Source organism: Protomyctophum parallelum (genome assembly GCF_964188405.1).
Source record: "Protomyctophum parallelum genome assembly, chromosome: 18".
NCBI lineage: Eukaryota > Metazoa > Chordata > Actinopteri > Myctophiformes > Myctophidae > Protomyctophum > Protomyctophum parallelum.
The window spans coordinates 45,579,833-45,597,681 of record NC_139716.1 but is presented as its reverse complement, the minus strand read 5'-3'; the positions used below and the strand labels follow the sequence as shown (position 1 = coordinate 45,597,681).

General features: G+C 42.5%; 1 protein-coding gene across 1 annotated transcript in view; it reads left to right on the top strand.

Annotated features, from left to right (window-relative positions):
* LOC310876180 (uncharacterized protein) overlaps positions 1 to 2,774 on the top strand; it is a gene marked incomplete at its 3' end in the record, with an annotated part of 43,563 nt that extends 40,789 nt beyond the window's left edge. The window contains exon 11 of the mRNA XM_083789625.1: positions 2,592 to 2,774. Within this exon, the coding sequence (XP_083645751.1) occupies positions 2,592 to 2,774 (183 nt within the window). The remainder of the gene's footprint in view (positions 1 to 2,591) is intronic.
* Positions 2,775 to 17,849: the final 15,075 nt, after the last annotated feature.

The following is a 17,849-nucleotide window of genomic DNA, read 5'->3' as shown; positions in this document are numbered from 1 at the left end:
ATGTCTGAAATAAATGATCTCTTCACATACTAGAGCACGTCGGCCATATATTGTTAGAGTTAACGTTTTTAACTTGAATCTTTTCTTCTGGGGGGTCCCTGGGGGGTCCCTGGGGGGTCCCTGGGGGGTCCCTGGAACAACATAATATTTTCAGATGGGGGTCGGCGACCAATTATACATAAATATCTTTTGGGAGTCCTTGACATGAAATATTAGAGCACCACTGATATGGAAACATACTGTAAATATTAGAGCACCACTGATATGGAAACAAACTGTAAATATTAGAGCACCACTGATATGGAAACAAACTGTAGCGTATTTCAGAAAACTGTCATGATTTAGAAGACATTTTTTAAGTACATTTCCAGGGCCGAATCTTGTGAACTTTTACTCAAGTACATTAAGAATACTGCTCTTCTACCTGTAACTGCGTAGAGTACGTCTACATGGCAGCGTTTACACTTTCACAAAACATTTTAGTACTCTTTTTTTTCCACCACTGGTGAAATGACAGATTTTTCAGGACCATATCGAATGATAAAGCACGTAATCAGGACCATATCGAATGATAAAGCACGTAATCAGGACCATATCGAATGATAAAGCACGTAATCAGGACCATATCGAATGATAAAGCACGTAATCAGGACCATATCGAATGATAAAGCACGTAATCAGGACCATATCGAATGATAAAGCACGTAATCAGGACCATATCGAATGATAAAGCACGTAATCAGGACCATATTGAATGATAAAGCACGTAATCAGGACCATATCGAATGATAAAGCACGTAATCAGGACCATATCGAATGATAAAGCACGTAATCAGGACCATATCGAATGATAAAGCACGTAATCAGGACCATATCGAATAATAAAGCACGTAATCAGGACCTTATCGAATGATAAAGCACGTAATCAGGACCATATCGAATGATAAAGCACGTAATCAGGACCTTATCGAATAATAAAGCACGTAATCAGGACCATATCGAATAATAAAGCACGTAATCAGGGAAAGCAATCATTTGATCATTTGCTCGTCTAAAAACACACAAACACTGGAGAACAGAAAACGGCTCTCACACCTTAACACATTTTGTACGGGAACCCATTTTGGTGTTTTAAGCATCATGTCATGCTTTAGCTATTGAAAAATAGCAGACCTACAAGCTCATAGCGCGCCACTCGGTGGCGCGCTATGAGCTTGTAGATCTGCTATTTTTGAAAAAATGGAAGAACGACTGACATATAGAAACATAGCTTTTTCAGAAAACTGACATTTTTAGAATCTGATCTCAGGTCAGAACGTGTTAATTCTCCACAACAACCCAACAGCCTGACTCTGCACCGCATGCCTGTTTTGGTGCATAGACACATAAGTGGGTAATACGGTTACGTTTTAACCCAATAAGAAGTCATTATGTTTTAACCCATTCGGGACGTGAGCGCTGATCTGTGGCGCTTTAGCGTTTAACCAAAATATTTTAAAGTTTTTAAGCTGTTGGAAAAACAGCGGATCTACAAGCTCGTAGCGCGGCAACCGACCGAGTGCCGTGCTAGGAGCTTGTAGATCTGCTGTTTTTGAAAACAAATGTGTGGAAATCTTTGGATATATTATACTTTTTTCACAGCAAAGGTCCTTAACTCAAATCTTTGCTTCTGGTTGGGGGGGGGGGGGGGGTCCCTGGATCAACATATTTCCATATGGGTGGTCCGGGGGGCCAATGTCATATAATTCTGGGGGTCCTTAACGTGACTGAGCACCGCTGATAATAAAGAAACACAGGGTTTTTTCAGAAGTCATAAATCTCTAGCATTCTCAGGACCAGGTGGGTTAAATAGCCCCTCCTCGGCCTCTGAAAACATCTTATTTTGATGTTGTTCTTTCTTTCTTTCTTTCTTTCTTTCTTTCTTTCTTTCTTTCTTTCTTTCTTTCTTTCTTTCAGAGGTTAAAATAGGGTGCATTTTGCATCCCAAAACACAGTTAAGGGACGCGATAAAACAACGACCTCTGCATCCTCGGGATGCACTACTGTACTACTGTACTACTGTACTACTGTACTACTGTACTGTTTTATATTCTAGTTTATTTTGCTAGCTTTAGTTATAATAATCATTTCTTCTTCTGTTTTCTACATGAATAATATAACCACATTATAACCAGATAAAATGAAATGGGAGTTAAATGCTGCAATTTGTAAAAATGTCCAAAATAATATGACTCCTAACTGAAGTGGGACTCATATTAACCCCTTTCGGTGTTCGCATTATGTTATGCTTTAGCTATTGAAAAATAGCTGATCTACAAGCGCGCTTACGAGCTTGTAGGTCTGCCATTTTTTTTTTAATCGAAGAACGACTGACACAGAAACATAGCTTTTTCAGAAAACTATCAGGACCTTTTTAGAATCTGATCTCAGGTCAGAATGGGTTTATGTCCCTGGGACTCGTCTCATTGAAAACCTATTTTACACCACTGTTCTTTCTGATCTCAGGTCAGTCCCTGGGACTCGTCTCATTGAAAACCTATTCACACCACTGATCTGTTCTGTTCTGTTCTTTGTGTGTCTTCCTTCCACAGATGACCCAAAGACGTCTCCAGCTCCATCAGAGGCCTGTCGTGGAGCTCCATCAGAGGCCTGTCGTGGAGCTCCATCAGAGGCCCGTCGTGGAGCTCCATCAGAGGCCTGTCGTCGTGGACGAGACTCCGTCGGTGCGTTGTTGGACCGCGGACGACAACTCAGAGCTTTTCAGCCAAGTTTAAACTAAGCAGGGACGTGCACACACAGACATCAAAGGGGGCTGACGCCCCCTGCCCTTTTACCCGTCTGTAAAACAACTGCCCTCTCCAGACCAACGAATGCAGCGTTTACTACATGGTGGAAGAGATGCTAAATGCCTCTCCTCTCCTTTCCTTTCCAAGCCATACCGGAAGGGAAGGCAGCGTTCAGGAGAACCGGAAGGGAAGGCAGCGTTCAGGAGAAAGTCTCCTGAACTTGGAACGCAGCATTTTGAGTTGAACAAATGTGTTTCTAAATCCATGTCGTTACACACCTGCATCTCCCCCCCCCCCCCCCGAAATAGCCGATCTGCTATGTTCGCTATTTTTATCCTAAAGTGCCCTGCCCCTCTATCACTCTCTGCACGTCACTGAGATGTCCCTGAGACGTCACCGAGACGACGTCACTGAGACGACGTCACTGAGACGTCACCGAGACGACGTCACTGAGACGTCACCGAGACGACGTCACCGAGACGTCACCGAGACGACGTCACTGAGACGTCACTGAGACGTCACCGAGACGACGTCCCTGAGACGTCACCGAGACGACGTCACCGAGACGACGTCCCTGAGACGTCACCGAGACGACGTCACTGAGACGTCACCGAGACGACGTCCCTGAGACGTCACCGAGACGACGTCCCTGAGACGTCACCGAGACGACGTCCCTGAGACGTCACCGAGACGACGTCCCTGAGACGTCACCGAGACGACGTCCCTGAGACGTCACCGAGACGACGTCACCGAGACGACGTCCCTGAGACGTCACCGAGACGACGTCACTGAGACGTCACCGAGACGACGTCACTGAGACGTCACCGAGACGACGTCCCTGAGACGTCACCGAGACGACGTCCCTAAGACGTCACCGAGACGACACCGAGACGACGTCCCTGAGACGTCATCGAGACGACACCGAGACGACGTCCCTGAGACGTCACCGAGACGACGTCACTGAGACGTCACCGAGACGACGTCACTGAGACGACGTCACTGAGACGTCACTGAGACGTCACTGAGACGACGTCACTGAGACGACGTCCCTGAGACGTCACCGAGACGACGTCACTGAGACGTCACCGAGACGACGTCACTGAGACGTCCCTGAGACGTCACCGAGACGACGTCACTGAGACGTCACCGAGACGACGTCACTGAGACGTCACTGAGACGGGCAGTCGGGTGAAGTCTGGAGATCAGCAGATTTAACAGTGTACCCATCGCCCGTTCAACAGCAGATTTAACAGTGTACCCATCGCCCGTTCAACAGCAGATTTAACAGTGTACCCATCGCCCGTTCAACAGCAGATTTAACAGTGTACCCATCGCCCGTTCAACAGCAGATTTAACAGTGATTTAACTGGGTGATAACCCAGTGATTTAACTGGGTGATAACCCAGTGATTTAACAGTCACCTCTAGATCTGCTATTGAAAAATAGCAGATCTACAAGCTCATAGCGTGGCACCGGTAGGATTTAGAAGCCTTTTTTTTTTTTTTATCTGCCTCGCGTCTAAATGACTATATATATTGTCACACTTTTCCCTAGATTGCGATTAGTGAACGATTGTTGAAAATAAATGAATAAATAAATAGTGAAATTATCACCTATTTTCCACAAAGAAATAATTGTACGACGAAATATAATACAGGGTTAATCACACTAATCAATTTAGTCGATTATTAAAAAAAATATATATAGAATTAGAATTTTGTACGTGTCGATTCGTTGTACTGTATGTATATTATTATTATGATATGAAACATGATCGAGATCGAGATTAAAATCTGTTATTGGTTCAATTTATCGGAAAAGAAAATTGAAAATCAAATCCACAAAGGATCACCAAAGGCTTCCATGGTCAAAGTTAGTTGAAAAGCCACACATTTCTGTGTTAGCATTATGTTATGCTTTAGCTTTTGAAAAATAGCAGATCTACAAGCTCATAACGCACCACCGAGTGGCGCGCTACGAGCTTGTAGGTCTGCTATTTTTGAAAAATCAAAGAACCACTGACATAGAAACATAGCTTTTTTAGAAAACTGTCATGATGTAGAAGAACATTTTTAGAATCTGATCTGAGGTCAGAATGGGTTAATATGAGATGCAGAGATAGATTATGATTCTGGACAATCCGTAACTCTGTTTTAAAGGAACGAGAACCAATATATAAAGTCTGTATCAACAGGTATTATTATTGGTTTCGTGTAGTGACGCGTCCATACAATCCCCTATAGCCTATATTAGGGATGCCACCGAATAATCGATTTTCCGATTAATAGTTGCAGTCTCCGAAATCGATTTTAATATTTCATAATCGAAAATCAAAAAGAAAAAGGGGGTTTAATAGCCAAAATATTGGCTAATAAGTAAGGCTGCATGATATATCGAACATGTACCTTCATCAGAGTGGAGAATATAAGTATAAATCAAGTTGAGCAAAGCCACTCTTCTCTCTAACAGACACAGTTAATGATGGCTTGTTAAGTGCCTGCCAGACAGACAATCAGATGAAATGAAGGCAGGTGTAGAGTAGAGTGTAGACTAGTGAACTGAACATGTTCTCTTTATATCAAGTACTTCATACCAGCCCCTTATGAAACTACTTCTCCCCAAATCCAAATGGATTTCATTCTCCATCCTGAATGGCACTGAGAAGATCTCCACAAAGGTTTACTCATCAGAGAACTGATTATACAACTGTAACCATCAGAGCATGCACTCATCATATAATGGTTATGTGACCATGGCATGTGCATAATATAAAATCTTAAAAGTTTGATCTGATATTGATTAATATCGGGGGGGGGGTGGGGGGGTCGATTAATCGATTATTAATCGCCAGAGCTGTAGATTATTCGATTGGGCAAATGGTCACTCTGTGGCATCCCTAGCCTATATTATTGCATATTATTGCACTTTCTGACAATTTCCACACTGAAATCTTCGCTGGCAATCCCAGAATCTGTACATTAAACATTTTGAAGCAGAAAAAAATGCTTATTCAATACGTCGTAGGTATAGCCTGTTTGCAATTTAACATAATAGTTATGCATGGTTTTTCAACTGTTGTTTGGCATAATTAATTATGCCAAACAATTATCATAGAAAGCAGATAACTCTTAATAATTCCTAGCCTCTCTTTCAGGTGTTAATAAAGATGAAAGAGCGTAAAGTTTATCGGTGCGTCCGTCCGAGTGAAGTCAGGGATTTATACTTAGCGTTGCACACTGGTGTTGCCCTGCGGCAAAATAGCAGATCTACAAGCTCGTAGAGCTGCTATTTAGTGAGCGCGACACCGCGGCACGCCACCAATTATAAATAAGGCTTATATTTATCGTAGAAGAAAGGGCCTCCCAACACACACACGCGAGCGCACTGTCTGTCTTCTTCAGTCGCAAATAATGAAAAACAAAATGTATTTTATTGGGAACAAAGGTTTGGGTACACAGATATTCTCATCTGGTTCTGATGTATAAGGTCTGGTTCTGGGGGGTGCATACCTAGTTTAGACTAGTCATTGGTTATAGACATGGGTTAAGGTTAGGTTTAGAGTGCATACTTAGTTTAGACTAGTCATTGGTTAGACATGGGTTAAGGTTAGGATTAGGGTGCATACTTAGTTTAGACTAGTCATTGGTTAGACATGGGTTAAGGTTAGGATTAGGGTGCATACTTAGTTTAGACTAGTCATTGGTTAGACATGGGTTAAGGTTAGGTTTAGGGTGCATACTTAGTTTAGACTAGTCATTGGTTAGACATGGGTTAAGGTTAGGATTAGGGTGCATACTTAGTTTAGACTAGTCATTGGTTATAGACATGGGTTAAGGTTAGGTTTAGGGTGGATACTTAGTTTAGACTAGTCATTGGTTATAGACATGGGTTAAGGTTAGGTTTAGGGTGGATACTTAGTTTAGACTAGTCATTGGTTAGACATGGGTTAAGGTTAGGATTAGGGTGCATACTTAGTTTAGACTAGTCATTGGTTATAGACATGGGTTAAGGTTAGGTTTAGGGTGCATACTTAGTTTAGACTAGTCATTGGTTAGACATGGGTTAAGGTTAGGTTTAGGGTGCATACTTAGTTTAGACTAGTCATTGGTTAGACATGGGTTAAGGTTAGGTTTAGGTGTGCTGCCCCGTGGGAGGTTAGGTTTAGACTAGTCATTGGTTAGACATGGGTTAAGGTTGGGTTTAGGTGTGCTGCCCCGTGGGAGGTTAGGTTTAGACTAGTCATTGGTTAGACATGGGTTAAGGTTAGGTTTAGGTGTGCTGCCCTGTGGGAGGTTAGGTTTAGACTAGTCATTGTTTAGACATGGGTTAAGGTTAGGTTTAGGTGTGCTGCCCCGTGGGAGGTTAGGGTTAGGGTGAGGGTTTGAGATAGGTTGTAGTTGTAGGACTAATGACTGGTCTAAACCAAAAACTGTCTAAACTAAGTACTGCAGCCGGTTCTGGTACTCTGTGTACTGAAACATTGTTTGTCGCTGATGAAGGCATTTAAGGGAAGAAGATAGTTGTCGTGTATGTGAGGGAATTAAAGACCTTTCTTTGTCTTTCTATAGGCTAATACAAATTAAACGTATGTAGAGCGTTTCTTGCCTGTGTGTGTGTGTGTGTGTGTGTGTGTGTGTGTGTGTGTGTGTGTGTGTGTGTGTGTGTGTGTGTGTGTGTGTGTGTGTGTGTGTGTGCAGGGTGAACTAAACTAAACTACCTTGGTCACAAGGAAACGCCGCAAGACATTATTAAAACCCATTTTGGCCCGGGAACCCGTTTTGGTGTTAGCATCATGTCGTGCTTTAGCTATTGGAAAAACAGCAGATCTACAAGCTCATAGCGTACGAGCTTGTAGGTCTGCTGTTTTTTGAAAGAGCGAAGAGCGACTGACATAGAAGACATCTTTAGAATCTGATCTCGGGTCAGAATGGGTTAATAATAATAAGGGCCTTTCAAACGCGAAGCGGTAAAACGCGCCTATAGTTCATTTTTGGTGCGACAACGCCAGCGTATTTACGTGCGCGCGGTCCCGGGAATGTGTGGCGCGCGTGTGTGCTCGGTTGGTGCACACACACACTGAGGTTCAAAAGGCCCTTAACCCATTCTGACCTGAGATCAGATTCATACGAGGTTTCCGCCGGACACACACTGGTCTGATGAACCCATTCTGACCTGAGATCAGATTCTAAAAATGTCAGTCGCTCTTCAATTTTTCAAAAATAGCAGACCTACAAGCTCGTATCGCGCCACTCGGTGGCGCGATATGAGCTTGTAGATCTGCTGTTTTTAAATAGCTAAAGCATAACATGATGCAGACACCAAAATGGGTTCCCGTTCAGAATGGGTTAATTTATTCAGAGGGAGAAACTGATGATATAATTAATAACAATTAATTTCCTTTTAGAGTAGTGGGTCGGGTGAGGTCTCCCCAAATTATTGTGGGTGGTCCTCCATGCAGAAGATTAGCTTTTTTCACTCGACAGTAAAAAAAACAAAAAAAAAACAACAACTTGTCGGTATACGATATATAAATGTATTCAGGGTATCTGTACATTTCTAAAGGGACTATTTAAGTTCTTTTAAGACCTTTTTTAATACCTCTCTAAAATAAGACATTTAATGTCAAAAGTTAACCAACAAACGATACTGTAAAGATATTGTCCAAACGTTGGTCAAAATATTACCTAAAGTTGTGTCCTGAAAACATTAAGAACCTGTTTGTGTATTAATACTGTTTGAGTATTAATACTCTATGTGTACTCTAATGTTTTAGAGTAGAAATAAGTTGTGTTGGTGATTCTTTGTCTTCCTTCTTAAAGGGTAAGACCACTTTTTTTGAGGTTTGGGTTGTGTAGTAACTTTGCCATGATGCAACTCCAAATGTGGACAAGAAATACAAAATAACTGCTCCAGGGATTAGAAATTGATAATTCAAAATATGCTCCTCATTGACTTACATTGTAGCTAAAACTGCTCTCAAAGTCACTCTTTTAGTACATAAACAAACACAAACAAAGTTGATTCAGACAATATAGAGCATCAGCAAAACGTGTGGTTTTATATCTTCCTGTTGATTTGTCCATTTTATTGGGAAGAAAACCCGGACTGGATCCGGATCCAGATCTTCAAATAGTAAAATCAACAGGAATCTATTTTTTTTAATAAAAAATAAAACCACATGAGTTTTGGTGATGCTCTATATTGTCTGAATCAACATTGTTTGTGTTTGTTTATGTACTAAAAGAGTGACTTTGAGAGCTGTTTTAGCTACAATGTAAGTCAACGAGGAGCATATTTTAAATGATCAATTTCTAATCACTGGAGCAGTTATTTTTTATTTCTTGTCCACATTTTGGAGTTGCATCATGGCAAAGTAACTACACAACCCAAACCTAAAAAGAAAAGTGGTCTTACCCTTTAAACCACTTCCAACCTCGGCCTCCCTATTTTCGGGGCATTTTGGGGCCGTTTATTATAAAATGTCAGTTGTTACAAAAAAAAACAAACATTTTCTACAATTTCCAGAAATAGCGAAAACAAAATCCAAATCTACAAACTCGCAACGCGTGTCGCCTGGAGACGCGGCGAGCTTGTAGATCAGCTCCTTTTTTTTTTTCTCCCGCTATATTTTGTCGTCGTATGACAAAAAGTGTGTAGCCTATAAGGGCTATATCTGCAGTGGCGTGCACAGACTTTAGAGGGGCAGGGGCTCAAGTGAAAAAAAAGGGCACCTTGTGCAGCGCATTTTGGGGCGGGAACCCATTTTGGTGCTTTATAGCTATTGAAAAATAGCAGATCTACAAGCTCATAGCGCGCCACCGAGTGGCGAAGAACCACTGACATAGAAACATAGCTTTAGATTGTGGGGGGGGGGCCTAAATAATATAGTAGAAGCGTTTTTTTATCAAGATTTGATCAATGTCACCGCATGGTCCACACACTACAAATTAAAAAAAATAAAAAAACGTTTTTAGCACATTGCCAAAAGAGCAGGGGGTGCTCTACCACCCCCTAGTGTCTATCTGTGCACGCCACTGTATATCTGTATTTATTCATTAATTTATTAATGATGATTTGTACCACTACTGGAACCCAGCTGGGGGAAATGCATAAGACTTTTTTACAATCAAATATTAATCAAAAAGATGAACTTTCTAGAGCACAGGGTTGTTTGTATAGAAGCATGGAATAACAGCTGTACAGTTAAATGCTTGTTTTTATTCTTTTTTACTGATTTTTTTCTATTTATGTTTTATGTCTTTATAGTAGTTTTACAAGCGAACAAAATGGATGTAATAATAATAATAATGTTGTTGTTCGAAGAAATTCAAAGAAACCTTTTTGTAGTGAAAATATTGTCTCTGTGGAATTATTAAATAAATGAATGTAAATTAAGTTGGTCCATCTTTACTGTTCATAAACGCTCCGTTTGTAAGGAAAACCTGGGACGTATCCTCAGTGATGTATCCTGAACAGAGCTTGTAGGTCTGCTATTTTTGAAAAATCGAAGAAAACGACTGACTATGTAGAAACATAGCTTTATCAGAAAACTGTTAGCGTCATGTTATGCTTTAGCTATTGAAAAATAGCAGATCGGTGGCGCGCTACGAGCTTGTAGGTCTGCTATTTTTGAAAAATCGAAGAACGACTGATGTAGAAACATAGCTTTTTCAGAAAACTGTCAGGATGTAGAAGAACATTTTTAGAATCTGATCTCAGGTCAGAATGGGTTAATGCTGCTCAGCAGGGTGTCACAGACAGGGGGCAGTGCTGCACCGTTCCTGCTCAGATGGAATCTAGATTTTTCCTCCACAACCAATTGCTAAGTTATTGGTCAGAAGAACCAGCTTATAGTGATATAAATATTTCATTCCACTTCAGTCGTTTTTCTCCTTTTGTTTGGGGCGACTCCTCTGTTGTACCACCAGGGGGTGCTCTAGTACCACCGGTGGTTCTAGTATACCAGTGGTTGGGGGACCTCTGCTTTACTCCATTCTGACCTGAGATCAGATTCTTAAAAATGTCTTCTACATCCTGACAGTTTTCATTCTGACCTGAGGTCAGATTCTTAAAATGTCTTCTACATCCTGACAGTTTTCCATTCTGACCTGAGATCAGATTCTAAAAATGTCTTCTACACCCTGACAGTTTTCTGAAAAAGCTATGTTTCTGTGTCGGTCATTCTTCGATTTTTCTAAAATAGCAGACCAGATATTACATATAGGCCTATTACTCATGATTTGTTGATATTACATATAGGCCTATTACTCATAATAATAATAATAATAATATTATTCCTCATGATTTGTTGGCTACCATTTGAAAACATTTCATTTAAAAAAAGTCAAGAGAGATTTCTGCTATATTTTATATCCTCTTTGGCTGATTGGTGACTCTTCTTCGTCTAATTAGTATTGGAGTAAGGCATGCAGACAGACAGGCAGGCAGGCAGACAGACAGACAGACAGACAGGCAGACAGACAGACAGACAGACAGATAGGCAGGCAGGCAGACAGGCAGACAGACAGGCAGACAGACAGACAGACAGATAGGCAGGCAGGCAGGCAGACAGACAGGCAGACAGACAGACAGACAGATAGGCAGGCAGGCAGACAGACAGGCAGACAGGCAGGTGAAGGTGAAGACTGGAGATAACTGCCTGAGGCCTGCAGTCGATAGATGGATAGATAGATAGATAGAGGAATGAAGGCTCTGATCCTCAGTACAAAAAAAGCCCCACAAAGATGTAAATGACAAAGAAAAACAAGGTTAAACAGTATATTACTTTTATCATCATATGTATTAGGTTAACAGCAGAAAGATCACCAGGGTAGATCTGATTGGTGGTTAAAGTGGTGACACATTGATCCTAAATTATATACCATTATATCCATGCTTTATTCTTTGCTCAGGAGGCCCCCTGGTGGTCAGTAAACAGGTCTGCAACTTCCATGGTCTGCTCTTGTCTCTTCCATCAAGCGAGACCATATTAGATTATTAGTCCTGTACTAGGGCCCTCCATTAGACCATATTAGTCCTGTACTAGTCTCCATCAGACCATATTAGTCCTGTACTAGTCTCCATTAGACCATATTAGTCCTGTACTAGTCTCCATTAGACCATATTAGTCCTGTACTAGTCTCCATCAGACCATATTAGTCCTGTACTAGTCTCCATTAGACCATATTAGTCCTGTACTAGTCTCCATTAGACCATATTAGTCCTGTACTAGGGCCCTCCATTAGACCATATTAGTCCTGTACTAGTCTCCATTAGACCATATTAGTCCTGTACTAGTCTCCATTAGACCATATTAGTCCTGTACTAGTCTCCATTAGACCATATTAGTCCTGTACTAGTCTCCATTAGACCATATTAGTCCTGTACTAGTCTCCATTAGACCATATTAGTCCTGTACTAGTCTCCATTAGACCATATTAGTCCTGTACTAGGGCCCTCCATTAGACCATATTAGTCCTGTACTAGTCTCCATTAGACCATATTAGTCCTGTAGTCTCCATTAGACCATATTAGTCCTGTAGTCTCCATTAGACCATATTAGTCCTGTACTAGTCTCCATTAGACCATATTAGTCCTGTAGTCTCCATTAGACCATATTAGTCCTGTACTAGTCTCCATTAGACCATATTAGTCCTGTACTAGCCTCCATCCATTAGACCATGTTGTTTGTTTTTTAAATGAAGTTGTTATTTTTATTATTTTATTGTAAAGCAGTTTTGTACAACTTTGTTGTTATTTAAATGGGCTAAATAAAGATGGTATGGTATGGTATCAAACAACCTTTTACTGGTGTTTCTAAATATTTAAAATCAAAGTTTAATTCTCAAGTGGAACCAAATGGAAGCCTTCTTAGGGCTTTGGAAGGTAAGGAGTTATACACTTGTTGATGTGTGTTGCTAGCTAGGGCATTCCAATTTACAATTTACAATTTAGGCATTTAGCAGACGCTCTTAATCCAGAGCGACTTCCATTAAGCAAGAACAAGAAAGCATGGGAATACATCACATACAAACATTTATCATGAAACATGCGTAAGCTAAGAAAGTAACAGTGGAATATCTATATAATGAAACTATACATATAAACTATACATATATACTACTATGCTATACATTTGTACTATGACGTGCTATGACTATACATACAATGCAATTATAGTGCTGTCTACATAACAATGCAATTATAGTGCTGTCTACATAACATGCTATAAGTCTGTATCAAATGCTATCTAAGTCTACAGAAATGCTATCTAAGGGGGTGGGGTAAGTGCTATCTAAGGGGGTGTGGTAAGTGCTATGGGCCATGATGGAGTCTGAAAAGGTGGGTTTTCAGACTACAGCGGAAGATTGGGAGTGATGCTGCAGTTCTGACTGCAATGGGAAGTGCATTCCACAGTTTTGGAGCCAGAAGGGAGAAGAGTTTGGGACGTGTGGAGTGTTGTCCCGGCGTTTTTAGTGAGGGTACTTCCAGCTTCCCTGCGTTGGCTGATCTGAGTGCGCGGGAGGGTTTGTAGGGTTCGATCATACTTGCAAGATATGGGGGAGCCATACCTTTGGTTGCTTTGAATGCCAGCATCAGAGTTTTGTATTCTGTGCGGGCAGCGACTGGGAGCCAGTGGAGGGAGCGGAGCAGGGGGGAGACATGTGAGAATTTTGGCTGGTTGAAGACCAAGCGAGCTGCGGCATTTTGGATCAGCTGGAGAGGCTTAACTGCACATGCTGGTAGGCCAGTAAGGAGGGAGTTACAATAGTCGAGTTTTGACAAGACTGTTGTCTGGATTAGGAGCTGGGCTGATCACATGTAGACTCTGTTTACTAGTATGACAGGTACATGGGTATGTTCACCACTTTGACCGTGTGAAGTGGCCTCGAGGTTAAGGCCTCACAAAAAATGGATTCAGTTTCGTCCATTCTTTTTGGGCCTGATAACAAACTGTCATTAATTATCACCATAATATCAATTGATTATCACCATAATATCAATTAATTATCACCATAATATCAATTGATTATCACCATAATATCAATTAATTATCACCATAATATCAATTGATTATCACCATAATATCAATTGATTATCACCATAATATCAATTAATTATCACCATAATATCAATTAATTATCACCATAATATCAATTGATTATCACCATAATATAAATTAATTATCACCATAATATCAATTAATTATCACCATAATATCAATTAATTATCACCATAATATAAATTGATTATCATCATAATAATATGGTTTAATGACAGGTTGTTATATCAGTGAGCCAGCCTGAATGAGCTGATGAATATTGTATTCAATGCATATGCACGCACGCACGCGCGCGCACACACACACACACACACACACACACACACACACACACACACACACACACACACACACACACATAGTGTGTGACAAAGATCTTCTCGAACCATATGTCCCCCCCCCCGCTCCCTCAGGACCACTGAAGCCCCCAAACTCTGGAATGAACTCCCTAACCATCTCAGAGCTGCTCCCTCCCTCTCTCCTCTCCTTCAAAACCTCACTCTAAACCCACCTCTTCAGGATAGCTTTCCCCAGCTGAGGTCAAAACCCACCTCTTCAGGATAGCCTTCCCCAGCTGAGGTCAAAACCCACCTCTTCAGGATAGCTTTCCCCAGCTGAGGTCAAAACCCACCTCTTCAGGATAGCTTTCCCCAGCTGAGGTCAAAACCCACCTCTTCAGGATAGCTTTCCCCAGCTGAGGTCAAAACCCACCTCTTCAGGATAGCCTTCCCCAGCTGAGGTCAAAACCCACCTCTTCAGGATAGCTTTCACTGAGCTGAGGTCAAAACCCACCTCTTCAGGATAGCTTTCACTGAGCTGAGGTCAAAACCCACCTCTTCAGGATAGCTTTCCCCAGCTGAGGTCAAAACCCACCTCTTCAGGATAGCCTTCCCCAGCTGAGGTCAAAACCCACCTCTTCAGGATAGCTTTCACTGAGCTGAGGTCAAAACCCACCTCTTCAGGATAGCTTTCCCCAGCTGAGGTCAAAACCCACCTCTTCAGGATAGCTTTCCCCAGCTGAGGCCTCGTTTATCCTTTCATCTTTATAACCCTGTACTGTTGTTGTCTCCACCAGGCCGAAGGCATGTGGGGAGAGTATGTTTTGCACTCCGTCCGTCCGCGTGTCCGTCCGTCCGTCCGTCCGTGTGTCCGTGAACAGCTAATCTCGGCCACCGTTAACCCGGTCGATGCCATATTTTGCACACACACTCCCTGGATGCCAACGATGAACCTCTGCCCCAAACTTTCCAGAACGGCCTGTTATAGCGCCACCAGGAGGCCGCTTTGTGCAAAACAAGTTTTTGCACAGTACACCTACAGATTTTGTCCAAACATCACGCAAATTGGTACACAGTCTCTCTAGAGCCATTCAACGAAACGGGTCTTTCAGATTTATCAGACTCCATCCTGATTGGTTAAGATTGGCTTCCAAAGTTCACAGGAGTGCTCAGTTTCAAACAAAATGCTGCAAATCATGAACACATCGCGTGATTTCCGTGAAATTGTGCACCCACATTCCCACTAGGCCGAGGACGAAATGCCACATGAACAATTTCAACTCAGCCTCAAGGTGGCGCTATAACTGGCCGAAAAGTGTTTTTACCTCTAACTGCACGGATCTGTGGATAACCTGGTGGAGACCTGTGCCCGGAAGGGCACTTTTTCTAGTTGTATCTGTTATGTTTTGCTTTGTTGTCTCCACCAGGCCGAAGGCATGTGGGGAGAGTATGTTTTGCACTCCGTCCGTCCGCGTGTCCGTCCGTCCGTCCGTCCGTGTGTCCGTGAACAGCTAATCTCGGCCACCGTTAACCCGGTCGATGCCATATTTTGCACACACACTCCCTGGATGCCAACGATGAACCTCTGCCCCAAACTTTCCAGAACAGCCTGTTATAGCGCCACCAGGAGGCCGCTTTGTGCAAAACAAGTTTTTGCACAGTACACCTACAGATTTTGTCCAAACATCACGCAAATTGGTACACAGTCTCTCTAGAGCCATTCAACGAAACGGGTCTTTCAGATTTATCAGACTCCATCCTGATTGGTTAAGATTGGCTTCCAAAGTTCACAGGAGTGCTCAGTTTCAAACAAAATGCTGCAAATCATGAACACATCGCGTCATTTCCGTGAAATTGTGCACCCACATTCCCACTAGGCCGAGGACGAAATGCCACATGAACAATTTCAACTCAGCCTCAAGGTGGCGCTATAACTGGCCGAAAAGTGTTTTTACCTCTAACTGCACGGATCTGTGGATAACTTTGTATGCCAACTCCCTAGAGGCCAAGGAAAAACCTTTGCCTGGAATTTTTCACATCTGCTCTTTATAGCGCCACCAGGAGGCCGACATATGTAAAACACATTTTCTATTATTACTCCTTCAGATTTTATCCAAATTTCATGCAAATCGCTACACATGATCTCCATAGTCATGTGATCAAGACAGGTTTGTTTGATTTATCATATTCCATCCTGATTTGCCACGATTGGCTCCTACAGTTTTCAGGAGTAGCCCGCTTTGTACAAATCGCCACAACTCCTCAACGCAGCGCCCCATTGCGATGAAACTGTGCACGCATATTCACACTAGGTTGAGGAAGAAATCCTGGTGGAGACCTGTGCCCAGAAGGGCACTTTTTCTAGTTTTTTCTCTTATTAAAGTCTGTTCCTAGTGTTCCTATGTAAAGCGCTTTGGGTATTTAGAAAAGCGCTATATAAATTTGAGCTATTATTGTCTCCACCAGGCCGAAGGCATGTGGGGAGAGTATGTTTTGCACTCCGTCCGTCCGTGTGTCCGTCCGTCCGTCCGTGTGTCCGTGTGTCCGTGAGCAGCTAATCTCGGCCACCGTTAACCCGGTCGATGCCACATTTTCCACACACACTCCCTGGATGCCAACGATGAACCTCTGCCCCAAACTTTCCAGAACGGCCTGTTATAGCGCCACCAGGAGGCCGCTTTGTGCAAAACAAGTTTTTGCACAGTACACCTACAGATTTTGTCCAAACATCACGCAAATTGGTACACAGTCTCTCTAGAGCCATTCAACGAAACGGGTCTTTCAGATTTATCAGACTCCATCCTGATTGGTTAAGATTGGCTTCCAAAGTTCACAGGAGTGCTCAGTTTCAAACAAAATGCTGCAAATCATGAACACATCGCGTCATTTCCGTGAAATTGTGCACCCACATTCCCACTAGGCCGAGGACGAAATGCCACATGAACAATTTCAACTCAGCCTCAAGGTGGCGCTATAACTGGCCGAAAAGTGTTTTTACCTCTAACTGCACGGATCTGTGGATAACTTTGTATGCCAACTCCCTAGAGGCCAAGGAAAAACCTTTGCCTGGAATTTTTCACATCTGCTCTTTATAGCGCCACCAGGAGGCCGACATATGTAAAACACATTTTCTATTATTACTCCTTCAGATTTTATCCAAATTTCATGCAAATCGCTACACATGATCTCCATAGTCATGTGATCAAGACAGGTTTGTTTGATTTATCATATTCCATCCTGATTTGCCACGATTGGCTCCTACAGTTTTCAGGAGTAGCCCGCTTTGTACAAATCGCCACAACTCCTCAACGCAGCGCCCCATTGCGATGAAACTGTGCACGCATATTCACACTAGGTTGAGGAAGAAATCCTGGTGGAGACCTGTGCCCAGAAGGGCACTTTCTCTAGTTTTTTCTCTTATTAAAGTCTGTTCCTAGTGTTCCTATGTAAAGCGCTTTGGGTATTTAGAAAAGCGCTATATAAATTTGAGCTATTATTGTCTCCACCAGGCCGAAGGCATGTGGGGAGAGTATGTTTTGCACTCCGTCCGTCCGTGTGTCCGTCCGTCCGTCCGTGTGTCCGTGTGTCCGTGAGCAGCTAATCTCGGCCACCGTTAACCCGGTCGATGCCACATTTTCCACACACACTCCCTGGATGCCAACGATGAACCTCTGCCCCAAACTTTCCAGAACGGCCTGTTATAGCGCCACCAGGAGGCCGCTT